At 40.8% G+C, this 22,151-nt stretch overlaps 1 protein-coding gene across 5 annotated transcripts in view; it reads left to right on the top strand.

Moving 5' to 3' along the window:
* The first annotated feature begins 2,524 nt into the window (after positions 1-2,524).
* The window catches only part of UBP1 (upstream binding protein 1), a 42,978-nt gene continuing 23,351 nt past the window's right edge, over positions 2,525-22,151 (top strand). Inside the window, exons 1-2 of one of the 5 annotated variants that reach the window (XM_064506454.1) lie at positions 2,525-2,635; positions 17,422-17,573. In XM_064506454.1, the coding sequence (XP_064362524.1) occupies positions 2,562-2,635; positions 17,422-17,573 (226 nt within the window). In that variant the 5' untranslated portion in view covers positions 2,525-2,561. Of the gene's footprint in view, positions 2,636-7,791; positions 8,597-12,757; positions 16,088-16,120; positions 17,318-17,421; positions 17,574-22,151 lie in introns of those variants that run through there. The other 4 variants (XM_026101316.2, XM_026101319.2, XM_064506453.1 and 1 more) reach the window with 4 other exon arrangements.

The raw sequence follows: 22,151 nt of genomic DNA, 5'->3' as shown, positions 1-22,151 counted from the left end.
TCCTGGAGGCAGTAACTTCTTCAGATACAAGCAGTGACAAGTGTATTTTTAGTCTGCATAAACATAATACTTAAAAAAATAATAAAGGTAACAGACTGAATAGGTACATTTATTGTGATGCTTTGTGCTTTATTATGGTCTCTCTACTTGTTTTGTCTATATAGTTAAGGCTTTGTTAACAGCTAGAGAGGCCAATGACAGGGGAGAGGATTGAAACCAGTCTACCCAGGCCCGACAGCTTTCACTCCCTATCCACCCACAAGCATATTGGCTAAAGCCACGCCAGCAGCCTAATCTGCAACTGCTTGCCTGGATCCTCCTTGTGTGGTTACTTACAACCACAACAAGCTGCCTTATTTGACAGGAGGACAACAAACCTATGACTTGATGTTTTATGTTTGTTCCACTATTTTAAAATACCAAGATGAATTCAAGTCCCTATTCTGAAAAGGATTAGTAACAAAGTCTACTGTGCTCAAAGCGAAAACTTGCTGCACTGTGTGTATTTTTATATATATATGTGTGTGTGTGTGTATACATATATATGTATATACACACACATATATAGTGTGTGTGTTTGTGTGTGATGCACACAAATAGCTAGGCATCTGGAGGACCGCGAAAGTGGTTCGTGTGATTTGTAGTCCTTTTCTTGAGAATAATCAATGCAAAGGGAAATGGGGCTCTTCCAAGCCCAATGCTCTGTATATACATAACACCTTTGCCCAAATCTAGGGCTGGAGACAAAGTGATTTTATTCTACAGCTTGCCAGTAGATAGAACAAAATGGATAGTAGGATATATATGCTTTTCTACAGTCACTGAAATCAAGTGAATTTGATTATTCAAAAAAAAAGCAGTGGTGATCATTGGGAACAAGGAATATGGATTTATTCAGCCCTTTGCATCTAGCCCTATATGCTAGACGGTGCTTATTAGTAGTATGCTGTTACATATGGATATTTAAGTGGAAAACTAACCTTGATAAGATTTTTTCCAGCTCTCATCCTTGCTGGATCAAGGATGAATTCAGGTACACAAGCGTGTTTGTGTTATGACAGCCTTCCTACTTGTTTGAAGTTTTTTGATTGCTGGATATTACTATCACTCTAATACAAAATAATTCATTTGTGTCTTCAAGAATCTTGATCTTTGATATGCTGATTATCATAGCCGAAGTCTTGTCACAATATTAGATCACCTTTTTAAAAGTATACTTTATAGAAGGAAGAGCAGGGAATAAGTAACTTTTGTGTGTGTGTGTGTGTGTGTTTTAAAAAACCCAGCGAACTACTACTATTTGTCAGTATTCATTTCTATTTCAAGCAGAATGGCTGCCCTCTGCAGGTAACTATTTTCAGCTGAGATTTTTGGATATGTGCCCTTTTTCATTTCTGAGTGTCAAGGTATTAGCAGGATCAGTCAATGCTATTTTGCTTGTTTGTTGTCAAGCAGAAATTACCATCCTGGTTGCAAACCTGGGCAAGCAAACAGCACTGAGGCATGGTAGCACCAAGCAGCTGGTTTGCATCTGAATATGATTTCCCCCTAAAGTTTGTGGGGGGGGGGGGGGAAGGGGAACTAAGCTGAGCTGCAAGTTGCCCATCTCTCTACTGTTAGTAGGGGGGAGTGAGAAGCTGTAACTGGATATAAAAACAAACGGTTTGCTGAAGGTTCAGCTTCATCCAAATGGTAGCCACTAATGGATGCAGCAACTGGGAGATAATTGGTAACTTAAAAGAGAAACTTCCAAAATCAAAGGCAAAGAAAATTACATTAAGAAAGGCTTTCTGGCCTAAAGAGTAAATAGTTTTCCTGTGGTTGGACAGTGTTTTCATTTTTTTCCTAATCTTTCTTAATGGCAAGAAAGTAACTAGAAAGAATAAAGTTACACTATGCAGTTACCGGCCCCTTGATCAGGTGTAGATAATGAACAGAAAAAAGGGAAGCAGTCCAAACACTACTGAGAAGATATTTTGCTTGCCGCAGAGATCACTGTATATTCCCCCCCATAAACACGTTTTTTTTTTTTTTTTTTTCCTCCTCAGTCCTATCTACGCAGGTTATATTGTCCCAGCACTTCAGTGCACTGCCTGAAGAAAGGACCGAATGCCTCCTCCACCTCTCCGAGGTGGAAGTCCTTATGAAACTGTTCTTCCTCCTGCCTCCGTAACGTGCAGCCCCTTATTCCAGGCCACTGAGGTGGCAGCAGCTCTGCATGGCCACACTGGCAGTGTGGAGGGGAGGCGATAAACAGGCGGATGGATGCTGCTGGGGCCTGGGCTGTGCCTGACATCAGAGCAGCCAGCGATAAAGCCTTGCGGTGGGGCAGCTAGGGCAGAGCGAGGTAGGGGAGCAGGTGGGAACCTGCCAAGACCTGAGCTATCTGCCTCTTTTGGAGAGACTGGCACCCGCAGACTTGGTGGCAGCAGCTAAATATAAAGGTGTGAGAGGAAAACAACTGCAGCTTTAATCTGAATGTGTGTATTTGTTTCTCTCCTCTTCCCCATCACTGCAGTGACCATCTCACAGTTGAGCACAATGCCTCATCTCATCCCAAAATGCTCTTCTGGCACAGCCAGCCTGAACATTATCACCATCACCAGTATCCCACCACTAGCAGCAGCTACCTGCGGTAAGAAATGAACAATTGCGGGTGATTTTAAATAATAATCATAATTTTATATATATGCACATACACACGCAAAAATGTAGAATACACAGGTTTTGCTAATTCACAAGCTCAAGCCTTCCAACAGAGCTGGTGATCTTAGTTCCTTTAAGAAAAGGTTGAGCAGTAGAGTCACCATAGTTGAGATTTATTTTGCTATAGCTTCACAATTTTCACAAACTATGTCACCATACATGGGTACAAGTAAGAGCAATGGAAATGTTTTACTGCTCAATATGATATTCATAGATATGTTAACTTATTTTTTTTTCTTTCAAATTCCATGTGCAACCTGTAGGTAAATCTTTATAGAAAATAATATAAACATCTCAGTGTTTCATTAGTACTATGAAAAGTGCATTTTATTTACTGAAGCTCAGTTGATCTGCAGTATCAAAAATATGATCTTCTTGTAATATCAGCGCAGACACACCAATTAACAATATTTTGCATTGAAATTCTGATGCAATATGTAGTTTATTGCATCAGGATATCCCTATGATATGAGCTATGAACTTACTTTACTTCTTCATGGCTAAAATATTATTTGTGTCTGGTATTCAATTTTTTCTTATACTTAAAAATGATTGTTTCAACAAGAGCTAAGAGCTTTCAGAGCTTCCAGCTAATCTTGACATTAAAATCTCTCTATATAATGTGATTCAATTTCTGTCTTAAAGTTTAACTTAATATTTTTTGGCTAAAACTAATGTGTGCCACGGGGCCATGCTCTCTCAGTGCCCGTTTTCATTGTCATCTTGTCTTTCCCCACTGCTCCCTGTATTTGCTTCTCTGTTTCCCCATCCCGCCCTCATCTCAAATGCTGCCATTCAAACAAGTCCCTCTGAAGTTATTCCTCCTCTAAATTTTCGAGCACATGCCTTTAGGTTTGGGTGGCAGCATGCACCTGCTTTTTGATATGAAATACAGCGTTGGGGAGATACTTCCATAAATTGAGGGTTGCGTATAGGAGCTGAAAAATTGGTGCTTGAGGCTGATTACCAAAAGTAGAAAGGAAAAAAAATATTTAAGGCAAGAGGTCTCAGTCTGGTCATAATCACTGAGCTGCTTGGCTCTGTCAGATCCTCAGTGAAGCACTCACTACGCCTCTGTCCACCATCTGGACGTCAGTAAGGTTTATATAGAAACAGCAGTCAACTTTAGGGGTAGACGCCAGCCAGTGTTAGTGTAGAGCAGATGGAGCCAGGAGCGTACCAAGATCCCTCCTCCTCCTCTTCTCCCACATCCCAGTAAAACTATACTTAAAACATGTCTGTGCAGACACCTTTTTAAAATCAGGCTCCTGCTGCATACACATGCTTTCTCAGTCATATCAAATTATATTTGGTGGATCTGGGCTCAGGGTAGAGCCTCTGTTCAAGCTCTTCTTGGGAGCCTATGTGGAAGGACAAGCTGCTTGAGGATTTCACTTGTGTTAGGTGAGAGGCTGGCTCTGAAGTCCTGAGCCCTGCTCAGACGGTAAGAGGGCACGTGTAGAGGTGGACTGGCAGGCCACAGGCAATATTATCTACCAGAAATTAGGCATGTGGATTTGACATGCTCAAGAGGGTTAGAGAAGCAATCTGAGGTCTCAAAATGCTTATTTACTTAAGTCTTCTGTTAGACAATTACACCAGGGAGGTGGAAAGATTTTAACACATTTTATATAGGCAAAAATTTGGAGGGAGCCAGGAGGAAGTATCATTCCATACAGCGCACAAAGTCTTCTCTGTCCCATTAGCTCTGCTCTCAGCTTTTACTGATCAGCAAATATTTAGAATTTAGGCACAAATTCTGTAATCTGATCCTTCCAAAAAATTCATGTGACTAACTACTTGTGAGACTCTACATGGGGCTTACATTGTGTAAGTTGTAGAAAAGGAATTTTATTAGGAAAAAGGCATATAAAATATACCACATGTGCACGGTATGTGGATTTTCAACGGTTCCTAATTGGTTAAACCCACTCTAGTTTTCTATGAAATACAGGCAGCATCAGAAGTGCAACAATATAAGTTTTCCAGTCAGAACTATTCATTGCTTACAAAAAGTAAGAAGAATTTTACCTTTATAATAGGAACCTGTATTTTTCAGTTGCTTAATTTTTCAAATAGCTTGAACTTGACTCCACTCACCCTGAGTATAAGGCCAACATGGAAGTTGGAAAAAAAAATGATTCTGAAAGGTAAATTATGGGAAAGCTAACAGAGAGATTAGCATTTTTTAAAAAGTAAGCTAGGGGAGCAGCTGCCATTCTTGCTATCATCTAGACTTTGAACTGTAGGCATTAAAAAAAAAATGAGGCTAGTTTAAAAGCTGAAAAATAGAAAAATTTTTGTTTTCAAGATTTCTGTTTGTAAGCTTTATCCATCTTAAGATATTTTCAACCTATTTTGCCAGCAGTTGAGAACATGGCATCATAATTACAAGAACTACAGATATAAGTTGAATACTTGAACTGATTTGCACTGAAGCTACAACTTCATGTTTTGGAGTTGGTTAGACCTGGCCCCAGCAATGGAAACAGGTGTCTATGTGTACTGCTGATTTCTTTCCCCCCCTTCCCTGAGAACTGGACTGATCAAGGAACCTGCCCCAAAGAAAGCAAACATGAAACATCTGTACTTTATAAAAACAAAACAAAAAAACTCTACCTGAAAACTTGTAAATAAGCCTGGGATACAAATAATGTGTGTGTGGGGGGGGAAATAAACATATGCACTATAATATGCATAAATTTAACAGGAAAAGATGCTTTAAATCCTAAAATATGATAAAACCTTCAGAAATACTTGCAGCTAGTGCCTATGTTAGTGACTTGCCCATGAGGCCACGCCTTCTTCATGAGTCTCCCTTTCTTCAGGTTCTTTGTATAGGCAGATAAATTCTTCATCTGTCTGCAGCCAGGTCCGGGAACTTTTAAATCAATTGCAGCAGCAAAAGTACCAGTACCATTAAAACCACACACAAAAAAACTACCAGTATCACTTAAAGCATATAGCCGCATGATCAAAATATATTTTACCGTATCAGTTCTCTCTAGTTTGCTCACTAGGCAAATCATTTTAAGGAAACGCCTCATAAAATTATTCAGCAATCTTCTGAATGATTAACATTGAGCTTTTTGAGAATATTTCTGTACATGAAGTCATGGATTACTTATCTCATTAATGTCTTCCTCCTGCCCCCAGATTAAATATTTTATTTTTAATCCTGTCCCCACTGAGCCTAAAATCCAGGCCAGCAATTAGAGTTCTTCCTTGCATCCCTCCTAATCTTCTCCAACTGCTAGGCCATCATAATCAATGACAATTATTTGTTGAAAGCTTAGCTGCTTCTTGAATCCTTTCCTTAGAGAATATGAAAACATTGATTAGAATAACATAATAAAATCGAGCAACTTCAGTTAATTTTTACAGAAAGTGAATTCATATTCCAGAAAGACAAATTCAATACTACTTGGATGCACCCAAATTTAACTTGTTTTGGCCTATTAAAGGAGAGGAAGGGAGTCTTAATGTATCCTAAAATCTACAGAATGGACTTAAGGTGCTATAAAATGGGCTGAGAAATAAGTCAAAAGAGATAGTGAGAATCATAGGAAGTGAACACGAAGCAAAGAAGTTTTTTAGAAGTAGTGAACTTCTCGCCTATCACAGGTGGATGTAGTTCAACATGAAAAGATTAGGTATATCTGCTTGCTGTATCTGCATTATAGCAACTTCCTTTTAGCAATGAGGTGACCAAAGAAGAGCTGTGACCTGCGAGTGTGTTCCTCTAAGCTCCCATAATTTCTGAGGTTCCTGCCTGCAGCTGCCCTGTGACCTTTGAGATTTGTAAGGAGTAATTTCAACAGGCAGGATACTCTGAATCCAGGATGCAGAGGTGTTAAAGAATTTTTTTAAAATCAAATTGCATAGTGTAATTATATAGTGTACGTTGAATGAGATCTAACTATTTTTCTGTCTTGCATGCTTGCAAGTACTGCTTTGCCCTTTGGTTTTTTATGACTTTGCATAGTATTGAAGATTGTGAATCAGTCCTTTACCATCAGAGTGGTTTGGTTTCTTTAGGGCAGGTTCTGGTTCTCTGGAAACTTTTACGTGTCAAGACAAGTGAGAGATGATAAGCCATGTTCCTTTTTCTTATGTTTTTTCTATTCTCAGTGATCAATTTAGTGTAAAGTTCTGACTTCCCTGGCGGGTGGGAGGCTACAGGGCAGGAAGAGAGGAAGCAAACCCGCTTCTCTACTGCCTGCAGCCCTTACAGAGAACTGACTTTTGTTTACACACACGCCCAGCTGTTTGCAGCAGCGTGGCAGAACAGAGGACGCAGCCCTGTCTCTGCCTTTGAGTGCGTGTCAAGGCATTTTTGTAACTGCCCCCGTTAAGCATTTCAGGTTCCGTTATTGCCCTCAAAGCGCAGGCTGCTACTGCTGCAAATCAGGGGCTCCTCTTTCGAACTCGGCCTCCTGTCTCCGAAATCACAGGTTTTGCTTTTAACACTGGAGTCCTACCCTGGGCCCTGCTGGCGGACGGCGAGGGGGTGGCGGCTCTACTGCTGCGGCGTAAGGGCGGCAGTAACGGCCGCCGCGCGCGCGCTCACACCTGGGCTCGCGGGGACGTGACGTCACTTCCTGTCCACCTCTGCCTTTAGCCCCGTGCGGGGCGCAAGCGCTTATTTTCCGGCCCTACAGCAGGAGCCCCGCCCCCTCAGCGTGCCTATTGGCCACCTCCCGCAGCCGCCTGGAATTCTATCCATTCAGGTGCGACGCTTCTCCGTGCTCCCCCAGGATTCGCTGCACGGGCCAGTCGTCAAGATCGGAGTCGCGCTTCCGGGGAGGGCGGCTCGCGCTATTGGTCCAGGCAGTCGCACCTCCCAGCGTGCATTGCGCGCGGAGGGGCTCCCGCTCGGCGGGGCCAGGACGGAGGAAGGAAGAGGGCTGGAGCAATGCATGATGGGCCGTATAGTCCGGGGGGGGCACCCCGGGCTGTCACCTGGTGACGTCGCCTCGTGTGAGGAAGTGCCTCCTCATTGGCTGTGCTCCCTCTCAGCCCTCCTCGCCGCCTTCTAATTGGGCGCGCCGATGAAAGCCAGCCAATGAGTGGCGCCGAGGGCAGTAAGGCCCATCCCCGGCAGCCACTTCGGGGTGGAAGTAGTCGCCATGTTGGCGTGAGCGCTAGTGCTGCGCTGAGCGGGGGACGCCGGAGCGGTGTGCGGCGCCCGCGGCGGGGTGGGGGGAGGGGAGCGGAGCTGATCCCCTCACTCACTCATCGGCGGCCGTTACAGCCGTGCGCGGCAGGCGTCAGGCAGCCCGGCGCTGCGGGCGGCGGCAGCGCTCCCCCCGGCGGGGCTGTAGCGGGCGGCGGGTCCCCGCGCTGGCGGCGGGTCCCGGGCTGCTGCCGCTGCAGCCTCCCCGCGGTGAATGATGCGGCGGGAGGTGCCGCTGGGCTGGGTCGGAGCTCGGGCGGCGGCGGCCCTGAGCTGTGTCTGGTCGGAGGCGGCGGGGAAGGGCGCGGCGGAGGCGGCCGCCGGGTCCGCAGCCCCCCGCGGCGGCCGGGCGAGCGCAGGATGCTGAGAGCGCCCCCGCGCCCTGCTGGTGCCGCGGGGAAAGGGCCCCCCCAGGGCTGAACGCGGACTGCTTCCCCCCCCCCCTTCCCCGCCCGGTGCGCGCTCCCCCTGCGCCCCCCCCCCCCCCCCCGGAGGCGTCGCCTCGCGGCGGAGCGGCGGCGGCTCCTCCCCGTCCGGCCCGGCCCGGCCCGGCCCGGCCCCTCCTGCGGCGGCGCCGCGGGAGCGCGGGGGGCGGTGGAAGATGGCGTGGGTGCTGAAGATGGATGAAGTGATCGAGTCCGGGCTGGTGCACGACTTCGACGCCAGCCTCTCGGGCATCGGGCAGGAGCTGGGAGCCGGTGCCTACAGCATGAGGTACCGCCGCGGGCGACGCGCCGGGGAGAGGGGGGGGGGGTGCCCCGGCCCCGCTTGCCTCTCGCCCTGCCGCAGGCCCTGACCGTGCAGCGGGTGGCCCGGTGTCCCCTGACAGCCGTCGCCTCTGGCCGGTCCCACGGCGCTGCCCTGCGGTTTCCTCTATGGCTGCGGTGGTCCCTGCCCGAGCTGGGGCTCTCACCGCACTCCTCGCGTTTTGCCTTTTGGAAGATGAGTTTCTCTCTTGCTGACACCTCGTTGGCCCTATATGCGCTTCCTACTGTGGAAATGGCCTTTGCTCTGTCTCTCGGTTATGGATCTGGACCCTATGTTTCAGAAAGTCAGCAAGTGTAATTCTGGCTCATCATAAACAGTAGCTGCTTTCTGTTTATTTAATGTTTTAAAATGTTCTTTCTTGAGCAAGTTAGCGTTGTGATTGTTGACAGGTTAGCATTATGGTCGTACTTTACTCAGTGTCTTTATTCTGTATTTCTGTGTAGTAGGTGTCTTTAGTGACCTTTTCTTTTCTTAATCAACTTGCCAGTTTCTTTACCTCTTGGTTGTTTTATAGTTGAAGTGTTTAAATAGTGTTTGGGTGTGCTTTTTTCGTAGTTAAGATAAAGCTGTACCTGTTTGAAATAAGTACATTTTATCTCAGTTTTGGGCAGAGTGTTTAGATTTCTAAGTGACTTAGCCTGAAAAAGGGAAGCTGCTCTTAAGATAGTGGGAATCGTTCTAGCTTGAGAATTTGATAGGTTTACTCAGTATTTTGATCCTAGTCTGGAGAAATAGAACACTGGCATTTGATAGTTTTGATGGCCTAGCCTGTGTGGAAGGCAAGTGTCTTCTGTCAGCGTTACCTGAACCTTCAAGGTCACCACAAGTTTCAACTATTATGTATATTTTAAGGCAGTGCTTCCTAGGTGAAGTGTTATAATTGCTGTGTCTCTATTCAGAGTTACATATAGGGGTTTCAGCTGTACAGAAATGAAGTCTCTCTTGCTAGCATTAGGGACTGTGAGCTCAGCAGGCTTGTGGTGGCAGATGTATTTGATTATTTTTAATTAAAAATAACATATTTATTACTTAAAGTTCTACTTGGGGAAAGCATGGCTTCTTAGGTTCGTGGCGATGTTGGAGGGAAAACTAAGTGGTATAACACAAAGAGCAAAGATGATAACGCTGTCATTGTTCTGTGTGCCCGTTGAAGTTAATTATTTGCTTCTTCCTTACAGAGATTGCAAAAGAAAAAAAATTCTCTTCTAGAGAAGAATGCTGAGAAAACTACCTAGGCTCTAGGTCTCTACCTTTTTTAAGGAAGAACTGCACGTGGCCCCTTAACGTATTAAGGGTGGGGTGCATAGAACATACCTGAAGCTTCCTGTAGTTGATGATCATTTAATAGCAGGAGTAGAATATGTGACATAGCTCTTATATTTATTCTTACTAAGAAAACTGCTCATGTCCATTGATCAGTAATTGCAGTTTTCTTAAAAGGAAGCTGACAGTGTGGAAGAGGACATTTCTCTGCAAATTCCCATGTCTTTAAATAGTGTTCAAAATTAAAAAAGAAATTCTTGAAGTGCAGTTTTTGTGTTCTAACATCTTTTTGGGCAATGAAATAGTGACTATAAACAGGAAATAGTGATTCAGTTGATCACAGTTCTTGAGTTACTGTCATTTGTATCAAACACTTTCACCCCCTGCCCCCCCCAGCCTGTATAAAAGCCTGGTCCTATCTTTAGTGGTCGAGCTTTGGGTGTTACTGTTACCTTCAATTGATAATGATCATGTTGTATAGAGTTAAGATGCTCATAGTGGTTCTTCCAAATATGTTGTAATATCAGTGATCAGCAGCAGTATCTTCCTAACCTAGCAAGAACTGTGTAATTTTGGGGACCACTGATCTTTGCTATACAGTATTAAAAATGGAGGTTATTTCAGTGGAAAGAAAAGTTTGAGGAACTACTTGGCACTTCTCTAGCAGAATTATGGATTTTATTTAATAAAATGAAAGCCTTGATTTAAATTAAGTTAAATAATTAGTCATTACTATAAGAACTAATATCAGAGTATTCCTGATCTACCTGTTTATTAAGAATGAATTTTTACGTGTGATTTGGAAGCTTAGCATGAATTTCTTTAAATGGTTGCAATTCCAAAGGTTTTTGTAGTGCTGAAATTGAGGCCTATTTTGAGGAAGTTTGCTGATTCTTTCATGAATAGCTAATTTGGTATGCATTTTTGGATTAAAAACTGAAGTATATTAAACTAAATTGAAAAAACTAACTCTTAGTTCTGAAATAGGAAAGTCCATATAGGAGGTTGTACCAAAATACATTTTTAAATCTAAACAGTCCTCCATTTTAAGAGAATCAAGTCAGTTTGACCTTGCTGCATCTTCCAAAAGCTTGGATTGTCTTTGAAGAATTTAACAGGCTGCTGCTTGTACTGGGAAAGAATGGAAACCTACTGCAGTCTTGTTTCCTTGTGCCATGGAGAGCTGGCTGCAGCCTTTGGTGGTGAAGGAGCTTTGGGCATCAACAGTTATCCAAAATTTAGGGTGAAGCAAACATTAAGGTTGCCTGTTAGGATTTAGGGAACTATTATCTTAAAATTCATAGCTTTGGTTTCAAGTAAAGAAGACAGGGTGTTGGCTTTTTCCCACAATTTTTAGGTCTCTGACATACTTTTTTTGGCCTCTGTTTAACATGACTGTGTCATAGCAGTTACTATGTTAACTTTTTAGTCACATTCCCCTAATATCCTGGTACATTTTTGATACTCTGCCATTGATTATTGTTTGCTTATTTATTTATTTTTAAGAGGGGTGATTACTAAGTTATCCTGAAATTTTTTTTTTTAAGACGCACACAGTATTTTCTGCAGAATAAACTAAAAAGCTTCTGTTTCAGCAATCTTTCTATTTTTGTTTAGAGTTTTTCTGCATATAAATGGAAAGTATGTTTTTTACTAACACTTGGAGTCCAAGTTGAAATAAAAAACTATGTACTGGTTACAATTGGAGCTTGATTCTGTGTGCAGATATACAAACATGCAAATACTTGTCAAGAAATAGTTATTTAAGGAAAAATGAAACCCCTGAGCCTAAACCTAAGATCTTTGTTACCATACATAAAGCAGTACTGATTGCAAAGCGTAAATGGCCACATTGAATGATAAAGTTCTTGTTCTAGATCACTGACTTTTTTTTTCCCCTCTAGTTCAGTGGCTGAATGCATTTTAAAAGGTCGAGGAGAGCAGTTTAAGTCTTAAGGAAAGGACTGTTCAGCTTGCATAACTAACTTTTGCATTTCCTTCTCAATTCCCATAGGGAAGTGTGAGCAGGGCAGCCCGTTTACTGTCACTTATGCTTTATGTGTTGTTCCAACTTATCAGCAATCTTTATACCGTACGGTAGCTAGTGCACATTGGAGCAGCTGCCTGTGTTTGAGCAGTGGGTAGAGAACCCAGGGATTTTTATTTGTGAACAGATACTATTTTTAGAGCTTTTCTTTGGTTCCTTCAAGAGCTTAGGAAGACATGTCTCTTTTTTTCCTCTCTCTCTTCAGCAAGACTTTCATAAATTTTGGCCCTCAACCAGTTGAGTTCCCATCATGACAGTTTGTAGGATTCCCAGGAACAACCGTTAGTTACATTTTCACTTTCTTTCTCATTTATGCCACGTTACTTGAGCCACTGCTTCAGGGAACGCTGTTTCACAGCAACTACTTCTGGTGCTCTCATCTCACATCAAAATTGCTTTTCTGGGCACAGGAAAAGCATTAGGAAGCATCACCTCTCCCATTTCTTTCCATTTCCCTATTGTTGGTTCAGGCCCCTTAACATTGCCGAGCTTGGCTTTGAGGTCACGCATCTTTCTCACCGTGTTTGCCCTTGTAAATCGTGGTTTAAAGTTTCAAAGGGCCTGTGTGTTCTTGGATGTTTTAGTACTCACACCCGAAAGCATACAGTCTAGAAGACACATGAGGCAAATGATTGGTGGGAAGTTGTTTTGAATTTTGATGACATACTAGTTTCTTATTTTTGTAAGAACAGGAGGTTCTTCGCTCATTTTGTGAGCATATTATTAGTAGGCAGAGGTTTTTTTAAATGTGTCAGGAAAAGTGACGGGGAGGGGGGAAGTTGTGCTCGGAAGGAGGGTGATTTTTCTGGTTGGCGATCACGTTTCACAAGTATGGGAAAAAGATGCATTTTTTGTGGTCTTTTTGTACTTTGCTCATGTAGGATACACAAAATAGGCTAGCTTATCAGACGTGGTTTGTCCTGCTGGATGTTACAGTTCAGGTGTTGCGTGCACACTTGTTTCCTCTTGAAAACTTTCCTATTTTGTATGCTGAAGTTTTGTTTATGTACTTCTTCATTTCTTATAACTAGCATAGATAGCTCAGACTGGGATTTGGAGACCTGGTTACAACCTGCTTTTGGTGTATAATTGAGATTGTTTCTGTTTCTCTGGGAATAACTTCTTCCTCTAGGAGGATGGAGAATGCTTTCAGTTGAGTGCTTTAGATAACGTGTTCTGAGGGACTGAGATGAGAGTTTTCTTACTGGAACTAATAGCTTCAAAAATTTGATCTTAGAGTTCCTTCCATCAGAAGGGTAAACCTTGGAAGAGCCTAATAATGTTTGTCCGTTCTTTCAAATTGTATCAGCTAGTCTAATAAAAGATGCTACCACTCCTTCAAAACATTGCTGTTCTTTTTACCTCACAGAGAATAGCTTGCTTGTAATCATTCAAAATTCATTTAGGTGGGAAAAGTAAAGTAAATTAATCTTTGACTTCACAAAATCAAAAGTTATCGTGGTAGAGGAAAGAACAAGAACCTGTTTCTTAAAGCTCTTTTCTCCTTTAGCCTGAGATTGTTTCAACACTAGCTGTTTTGGAAACCTTGTTTCACCTCTATCTGGGCAGCTCTGCCAATGGGAGCTTCAGTCTAGGAAATAGCTCCTTGGCTACCTTAGATAACCTGAGCACAGCTGGCAGTAAAAACGCCTGTCACTAATCTGCGTTGGGCCAGCATAAATAAAAATTCCACCAGCAGAGTAGGAAAATGTCTGGATGCTACAGTGTGCATAAACATGGATACTGCCTGTGATTTACTGCGGAGAGATCACTTGCACAGCTGGGCTATTGGCTCAGTATAAATGCAGAAATTGTATCTGGGGTATGAGAAGATGGAACTGAGAAGGCTGACCTGCTCTCCTGTTTATTTTGTTGGGTCCTGTCATACAACTAGTATACAACTAGATGTAAAAAGAGACTGTCATTTAGGATTTCCATACCTTTTGTGTGTGTGGTGTACATAATCACATTATATATAGTTTGTCATTTGCAAGATAATGGCCTTTAGCATGAGTAAAGAGAACTGTTAAAGATACTTAATTTCTGTTTCCCCATGGTTCAAACATGGACAATCTAGAGTTCATAGCAACAAGCATTTTCTACAAAAAGTGTTCATTGTTAACACAGCACGGTTGAAGAAAAGACAACAGTTATACTCACAGAGTAGGAAACTAACAGGGAACCAAAATAAGAACAAACAAAACTTTCCTGGCTTCAAAGAAATAGGAGGAACGCTGTTTGTATTCTTGTGTTTCTCGAGATTCCATGTTTTCAATGATTTTCTAGGTAAGCACAGACACTACAATTTCTTCTGAGATTCCGTTTTTCCTGTTACTGCCGATCAGGAGGATGGAAATGGGCTTCACTCATTACATCCGCCCTCAAGTTAGTTTTGGCAATATGGGGGTTTCGTACAGTAAGATTTTTATCACTGGTTTGCTACTACCCTCGGTTGTGTACATGCAGCTGTGTGTTGGGCTGTGTGTATCCCAACATAGCTCCGCAAAATATTTTGGAGAGCGGAAGATAGGGAGGGCAGCAGGCTGGGTGGCAGGAATTTTACGCCAGCGTTACCCGGAAAACTTCTTGCATCGTTGAACCATAGGCTCATGAGTATCATATAAAACCAGTCTTCCTCTGATGCTGTACAACTGTCATTGAAGGGTAGACCAGTTGCTCTATTAAAGCTTCATTGTAGAAAGTCTGAAGAGATGTCTGACTTTTTTTGAGAGGGATTAATAGTTTTAAATCAGTTAACATTTCTTCATTACTGACACTTTAAAAACTTAATTTGAAATACTTTATTGACTTTGTTTAATTGCCTGCAGCTTTTATCTATTTTTAGATGGGAACACGTGTATGTTTAAATGTGAAAACATTGATGTTTCATTCTGTACGAGTGAATAAACTAAGATGTTATTTAAGTGGTATCTATTTAAAGATGGCGTGGAAAGGAGTTTTAAATTGTATCAGCTTCTCTTTTTTCTTTGGAATGTACTGGTGCCCAGAAGACTGTTTCTTTGATAAGAAAACTCGTGTTTTTAGCTGGGAAAATGTATGAAGATTCTTATATTTGCCTTATGTTGTTTGCTGGAGCATTTTTTGGAATGATAACACTTAAGAATATGCAACATGCTCTCTTTACAACTTACCTGTAGGACTGAGGAGCTGGATGTTTTTCCCCCTGCACTGGCAATTAGTCATTGCCGCTTCATAAGTCTTAGAAGAAGCCAGTTTCAAGCTGGCTAAATTGTTCTTCCCTTTGTATTTGTTAGCCTCCAGTGCCACATCAGTTAAATTAACTAGTTCATCAATCACTGTGCATGTTCTTAAGCTAGAACAGATGCATTTTTATTTGTAAATCATGGATGGAAAATGGAGGCTTAAAAGATTTTTTACATATTTAGGTAAAAGACTTTGTATTTTGTGTGTTATCTTTAAAAGAACTAAGAGGTTTAGAGAAAGCCAGTTCTGCAGAACTTTATCAGGAATTATGGGTTGTTCATCTGGTGAGATGTTTTGCATACCTTCCTTATTGCACTTTTACACCTGTGTGTGTATTTTAAACATTGTAATTGTTTCTATGTTCCTTCAGTTTTAAAGTTCCTCTTCATAAAAACAGTAACTAGTGTTTTATGTGCCAAAACATGTTACAAGCACGAATGTGTAGTGTTGAAATCATGTCTTGGGACAGTGCTTCCCTCTGCCGAGGAAGGGCTTGTTGCAGTGCTCTTTCTTGTGTCGGGTGTGACGTGCTGGGCTGCCCTCTGACCCAGCTGCCTTCGGGCTGACATCAGGGCTGCAGCATCTGCCTGTGCCTCCTGAGTCATCCTCGAGGAGTAGTACTCTGACGCCCTGTGAAATCTTCTGCTCCTACCTCTGCAGCTGACGTTCCAGGAGTGTTTGCTGCTTGCATCTGGAAATTGCACATTATCTTCCTTTGTAGGTAGTTAAGGTGTACAACCTCTTCTGGGCTGCAGTTTGGGATCCTGGCATCACAGATTACTGCAGTTTGGTTCAGCAGGCTTGTACTGTATGTTTGGAGTGCTTCCTGCTTTGCCTGCCTTCGTGCTTGTTAGTAACATCTCCTGGGGTTTCCTCCTCGTGGAAAGGGGCCTGTTTGGATGGTGGGTTTGTTTTGTTTTCTTTTTTTATTCTAGTTTTAGTTTTTACTTTTTGGGAGAGCCTGTAAGGTACAGACTGACTTCTTAAATTTTTCACAGTTCAGAAGCATTTCCTCTTTCACATCAATATAGCTTCTTTCAGGTAACTGGGGGGTATTGTATGATGTGGCCTTTATCTCATCAGCATTGAAAGAAAAATTGGGATGAACCAGACCCATTAGCAGCTGCACTCCCCATATCAAATAACTAACACCAAGCCTGTACTTATATATAAGCTTTTATGATACAGAAATGTCGGTTGGAATTTCACTTTTTTAAATGATTATTTTATGGATGCTTTTTGATTCTCCAGGTAAGAGCTGGAAATAAAGAGCAATTACAGAATTCTGTTTAAAAAACAAGCTCTCACAGAAATGAGTAATTTTACTTCAAAAATCTTAGGGTGCAATGAATAAATAGCAGTGCAATAGATGTAAGACATAATTTTAATATATTTTGTAAAATAATTCTGTGGTTGTGATTAATGCAGGGGAGATAAACATGAGAGAGATGCATGTTCAGATTAAAAAACTGAACCAACAGGTGTGAGGCAGTGTACCTAGTCAGAAACAAATCTTATTTCAGTTTAGAAACTAGTTTTCAAAGAAGGCCAAAAATAAATGTTTGCTGTTTGTGGTGAAGCTGCTTTTCTTGCCTCTGCCTGTGGAAAGCCTGGATTGCTCTTTACTATTCTGAAACTTTACACTTCCAAAATTTTTCCAGTCATCTTATTTCCTTCCATAACTGAACAAATTTTGGCATAAATACTTTCTATAACTTATGTTTTGTGAGGCTCCTGCTCAGTCATTTTTATCCTATTCAGTACACTAAAGCCTAATAACGGGATTGAAAAATCTTCGTTGTCAAGAGAATTCATAGGTTAGATGTAATTATTCTGAATGGGAGAAAGATTTTTACAGCATCACTAATTTACTTTGGGGAGTATATCATCTCAAGGAATAAAGTACACACGTTACTATCAGCTGCATTATGTTAGGCAAATAGATAGGTGAAATGTTAAGCATAAACTGCATTTTTCAGTGGAGACCAGAAATAAAGGTGAAGCTTTCAGGGGATCGGCACATCTTTATTGCCTGTTTAGCTAACTCCATCAGCATTGTTTATGTACCTTGGCCTGAATTCTTGGTGGATACCACTCAGATTGATTGTACTAATGAACTCAGAGCAACAAAGGTATTCTACTGTGTTTTTTTTAAGTAACATGTAACTTTTTTTTTTTAATCTTGAAGCAAAACAGGTCCAACAGTCTCACAGAGTTTCTTTGTTTCTCTTTTCAGTGATGTTTTGGCACTGCCTATTTTCAAACAGGAAGATTCCAGCCTTCCACCAGAAAATGAGCCCAAACATCCACCCTTTCAGTATGTTATGTGTGCTGCAACATCTCCAGCAGTAAAATTGCATGATGAAACTCTTACGTACTTGAACCAAGGTTGGTATGCGTGTATTGCAGGCTGAATATCAGGATAACTAAGTTGTAGTAATAATGGAGAAGTGGTGATCTCTTTAGGAAATAAGAAATTTTCTGAAAAATTGAAGAAAGAAGATGCTAGTTGAAGAGAGATTTGAGTATTGAGTTGTTTATCAGTATTTCTCAGGCTTTGGATGTTCGAAAATATATTTTCTTCTTGTTTTGGAGGAATAAAAAGTAGTTATATGTATCCAGATGTATTCCAGGCCTAGGAGACCATTATGCTGCAAGTTTAAAAGTGGAATTATTTCATATTTTGATACTTGTAGGTACATCCAAAATAAATACATGTCAAAAATGAGATTGGATATCTTACTAGTAGCTTTGCTTTGTTCATCAGTTAGACTTGCAGGTATAGTCTCTTATTGCCTCCCATTCTCCCATTTATTGTCTGTTTTCATTTTTTCTGCCCTCACCCTCCCCCCCGCCAAACAAGCAGACAGCATATTTTTAAGAATATAAAACTGTGTCACGTCTAAGAAGGACAATGCAGCAGCTTAAGATAATAACAACTGCTTAAAACGTAAGACTAATTTTGTGTTCCTGTTTAAACTTGATCGATAATAGGAAGTTATTTGGATGATATTTGCATAAGGATGGTTTTGGGGATGTTTCTGTGGAAACTACAGAAATGTACTAAAAGTTAATGTCGATTTCTAGTCAAAAAGTTTGTCTCACAAGGTAGACCACTGTAATACAGCTCTGAAGCCACCTACAGACAGATCTCATGTTTGAAACATAAACATGAATGCAGCTACGTTTGCAGTCTCTGTGTATTTCATTTTTGTCTCTCTGTTTGAAGTCAACTAGATAGCTATCTCATGTGAGTCTCACTCTTTTTTCTCATAGCATGCGTTTGACTGGCATGAAAATACCGTTTCTTTTCCTCCTGCCCCCACACTCACATAAGGCTGTGACTGCTGGGTAAAATGATCTGAATGTAGTCATAGCCATGTTGTACAACCCCCCTCATCTCTGGAAATGGCACTGGTATCTTAAATTTAGTCAGCTAATATTCTGAGCTCAAATCAAAAACACTGTGGCATCTTATATTTTTGTTCCATGCTGATTTCCTTTTCATACATTTCTTTTTCCAGGCTTTAGCACCATAAGATCACTGTTCCTAGATTTTTTTCCCCTTTTTTTTCTTTTCTTTGTGGACATGGACCCAAAATCTCTCAATAGAGAGATGGCCCCCTCTGATGAAATTAAAAGAAACAGTCTTGGCAGCACAGTCCCATTTAAAAAAAAATTACGTACACCATTTCTTTTCCATATCTACTGTGTTTTGGTAAAATTAATGTTTTTAAATTGTGTGTTCCTCAGAGCAGTCAGCTACTTCAGTGTGTGATTAAGAGGATACAGGTTAAAATATGTTTTGGCAATTTTTTCTTGCTCTGTGAGCTATTTAACTTATAATTAATTGATTGCATTATAGAGTTGATGCATATGTATATTATGTGTGTTGTGTTGATAATCTGTTCTTTCTGCTCAAGTTGGAAATGCTTTTGGTAGTATGAACTTCTGGTGATGAATTTCTAGCACTTGAAAGTGTTTAACCACATGCTAAGTCCCAAAATCTATGTGAGCAAATTGCATCTAACTGGTGTGATGACAAAAAATTGCATCTATTGGTATGATGACAAATCATCATTTTCGGCTTTCCATGTGGATAACGTCACTTCATCTCGTTGCATCCAGTCTTTGTAAATGCTCCTTAAACATTATTAGACTCTTCTTTTGATGAGAGTAACATAAGTTCTTCAGGTGATTATTAGTGTCTTGCAAACATATGATTGCGTAATTCAGCCGTCTGCTTGGGTCAGGTTTACTTTATTTTTTATTACTTCTTATACGCTGTGTGCTCTAGGCGGGAGGAGAAGTACAACTCCAGCAGAATGCTTACCCAGCAAGATGCTTTTCACTGTCTTCAAAACTTTAAACTCTGCAGAAATATACTTTGTTTTCTAATGTGTCAGGATCCAGCCTCCCCAGCCAAGCACAAAGCTTGAAGTTTTGCTAAGCATGCTGGGGAACCAGCACAAATTTGCAAACTCAAGGAAAAATGTTCTTGTTATCTGGATTCTGAGGAGAGCTTGCTATTTGAGTAGCACTGTATGAAATGATTGTAATTGTTTCATCTGGCCTTGGAAATCTCTTTTATATTTATTGATATTATCAGATTTATTTTGCAAAATTATTTTGCTCTTTTTCAGTATATTAGGTAACTTTTCCTGATGCTGAAAATAATGTATTGGTATACCCTTTCTCCAAATGGATGTGAAAACAGTCAGACAACTTCCCTTTTGTTTTAGTACTTGAAACAGAAAGATAGTACATTTGCTGCCTAGATTAAGGCATTTTCCTAATGGTTTCTCTATTAGCTGTTAGTACAAACCCTATATATATTCGCATAATTTTGTGATATAACATCTTTGGTACTAAAGCTGGTTTAAAATAGAGATAGAAATAGTTCCTGTTCTGGTCACTTGTGTTGCAGTTCATAACTAAGAGTTGTGCTGATGGAGATATTTGTGTAATGAGTTGGATTAAGTCCTCTAAAAAAAGGCCTAATTTTAATCCTGGTTACTTCAGTTTTCTGAGTTATAGTGCAGCCCTAGTATCAGTCTTGTCTTAAATCATTTCAAGAGGATTGTGAGTAGGGAGCACCACAGAGAGCTGATATCCTGTTTATTTTCGTCAGCAGTCGCTTTAGTGTACTCGATTAGGAATACCAGATTTCTGCAAAGGGCATGTTTGCCCTAAGTCTGTTGAGCTATGACATCTTCTAGGGGAATGCTTAGGTAAGCCCTGACTTCACCCCCTCTGTCAGTAAGTATTTTAATTGGCACAGCTCATATTTCTAATATTTAAAGTGATTAGGTTTTCAGTTGAGGCTCGTTTGAGTAGATGAAATCTTGAAGCGGTGATGGCTGGTTGTTCAGGGATTTGCAGGGTTCTTAGCATGTTTAAGATCTGTTAAATGAGCCCATTAAGATGGTTTATCAGTTGTAGGACAGTGTTTTAAGCTGGCTGCTGTTCATCTGGATGCATGTCCTCAGATAACAGAAGTCGTATGCAAGAAAATTGCTTCTAATGGGTAAACATTTTTAGGTTTGTTAGCGCAGCTTGGCCAGTGGTTCTGTGAAGGCAAAAGGGATACTACAACTGAGTCTTAAACAGTGGGAAATCCAAGTAAAGGGTAGAGCAAGTAGTACACGTACAGCACTCAGTATAGAGATGATTAAAACCAGCGCTGTAGTGCTTTTCATGTTTTCTGAGCAGGTACATGTTCAAAATTAGAGAGCAGAAGGTAGCTCTCCAGGCTGTTTTCGTACTTTTTCGGAGTCTGGTAGTCTTGATTTTTATCTTCATCAAATCCTCGTTCTTAATACCATTTGGTACCTATAAAAGGTTAATAACACTTATTGAGCAAATAATCAAGAGAGGGTTTTTTTCTTTTTTTCCCCTTTCAAAATAACAGTAAAAGGGAACAGAGAGAAATATTTGCAAAAGTTTTATTATTAAGGCTAGAGTTTAAAAAAATCTTCATGATATGGACTTACATATATTATGTCTCCACGTGAGTAGAATAATGCTGGTAATTGAACAAAACTAACAGGACAAAATGTTCTGTCCTGTTAAATATAAGGAGAAATGATCAGCTGCTTCAGAGCTGTGTGTGTTCTGCTCAGCTGCTCTGGGTACCTTTGATTTTTATATATCAATGTTCAAATCCTGCTGGAGTAAAGAAGGTTTGTATATGCGTAACTTATATACATACATATACATAAATTTACTGATTGCATTATAGCATTTTATGCTACATGATTAAAAAAAAAATCTCCATAGTTGGAGGTAACGTCAGTCTATGGAGCAATGAAAGGAGGAGTTGATGAGGAAATAATTTTTGTCGTGTTTGTTCAGCGTGCCGTACAGGGATAAGACAATTGGACCTTTACCTGCTAAGGCAAGCCAGTAAGTGTCTTTACAATGTAGGAAATACTAGAAAGGAAAGAAAGCTTGGAAGGTAATATAGAAGGTAACGAATTCACTGCAGTCAGTCTTGGTGAACATCTTGAAATATATTTTGTCCTGTATCTTAATGAAGGAAAGATTGTTTTACCAATGAATATGTGCTGCTCAACCTAGGAGAAAAAAAATCCTGTAGTTCAAATAATTTATCTAGCTTTCTCTCTATAGAAACAAAACAGTTAATCAAATTCACTGGAAAAACAAGTTTACTACTGCCTATTTAAAAAAACTGGTAACTAGCTTTCTTAAAGTCTTATTTCTGAAATCATAGCCTAAAAATCATACAAAGCCAGCAGATACTTGAGCAAAATTAAACATGGGAGAGTAGTGTGAGTTGTTTGTGTGAATAGTATAAAAACTCATTTTTTGCAGTCAGCATTGCTTCATGGGACCTGTCTCTGGTTCTTTGTATGTTGCCTTTCATCAGTTTCAAAAATAAAGGAACTCAACTTTTAAGGTGATATTTTTTCAGAAATAAATAGCTATAGAAACAAGTGGTTACAC

The sequence above is a fragment of the Dromaius novaehollandiae genome, chromosome 2 (genome assembly GCF_036370855.1).
Source record: "Dromaius novaehollandiae isolate bDroNov1 chromosome 2, bDroNov1.hap1, whole genome shotgun sequence".
In the NCBI taxonomy this organism is placed as follows: Eukaryota; Metazoa; Chordata; class Aves; order Casuariiformes; family Dromaiidae; genus Dromaius; species Dromaius novaehollandiae.
The sequence above is the reverse complement of the archived record's forward strand: the minus strand, read 5'-3'. Positions and strand labels throughout refer to the sequence as shown.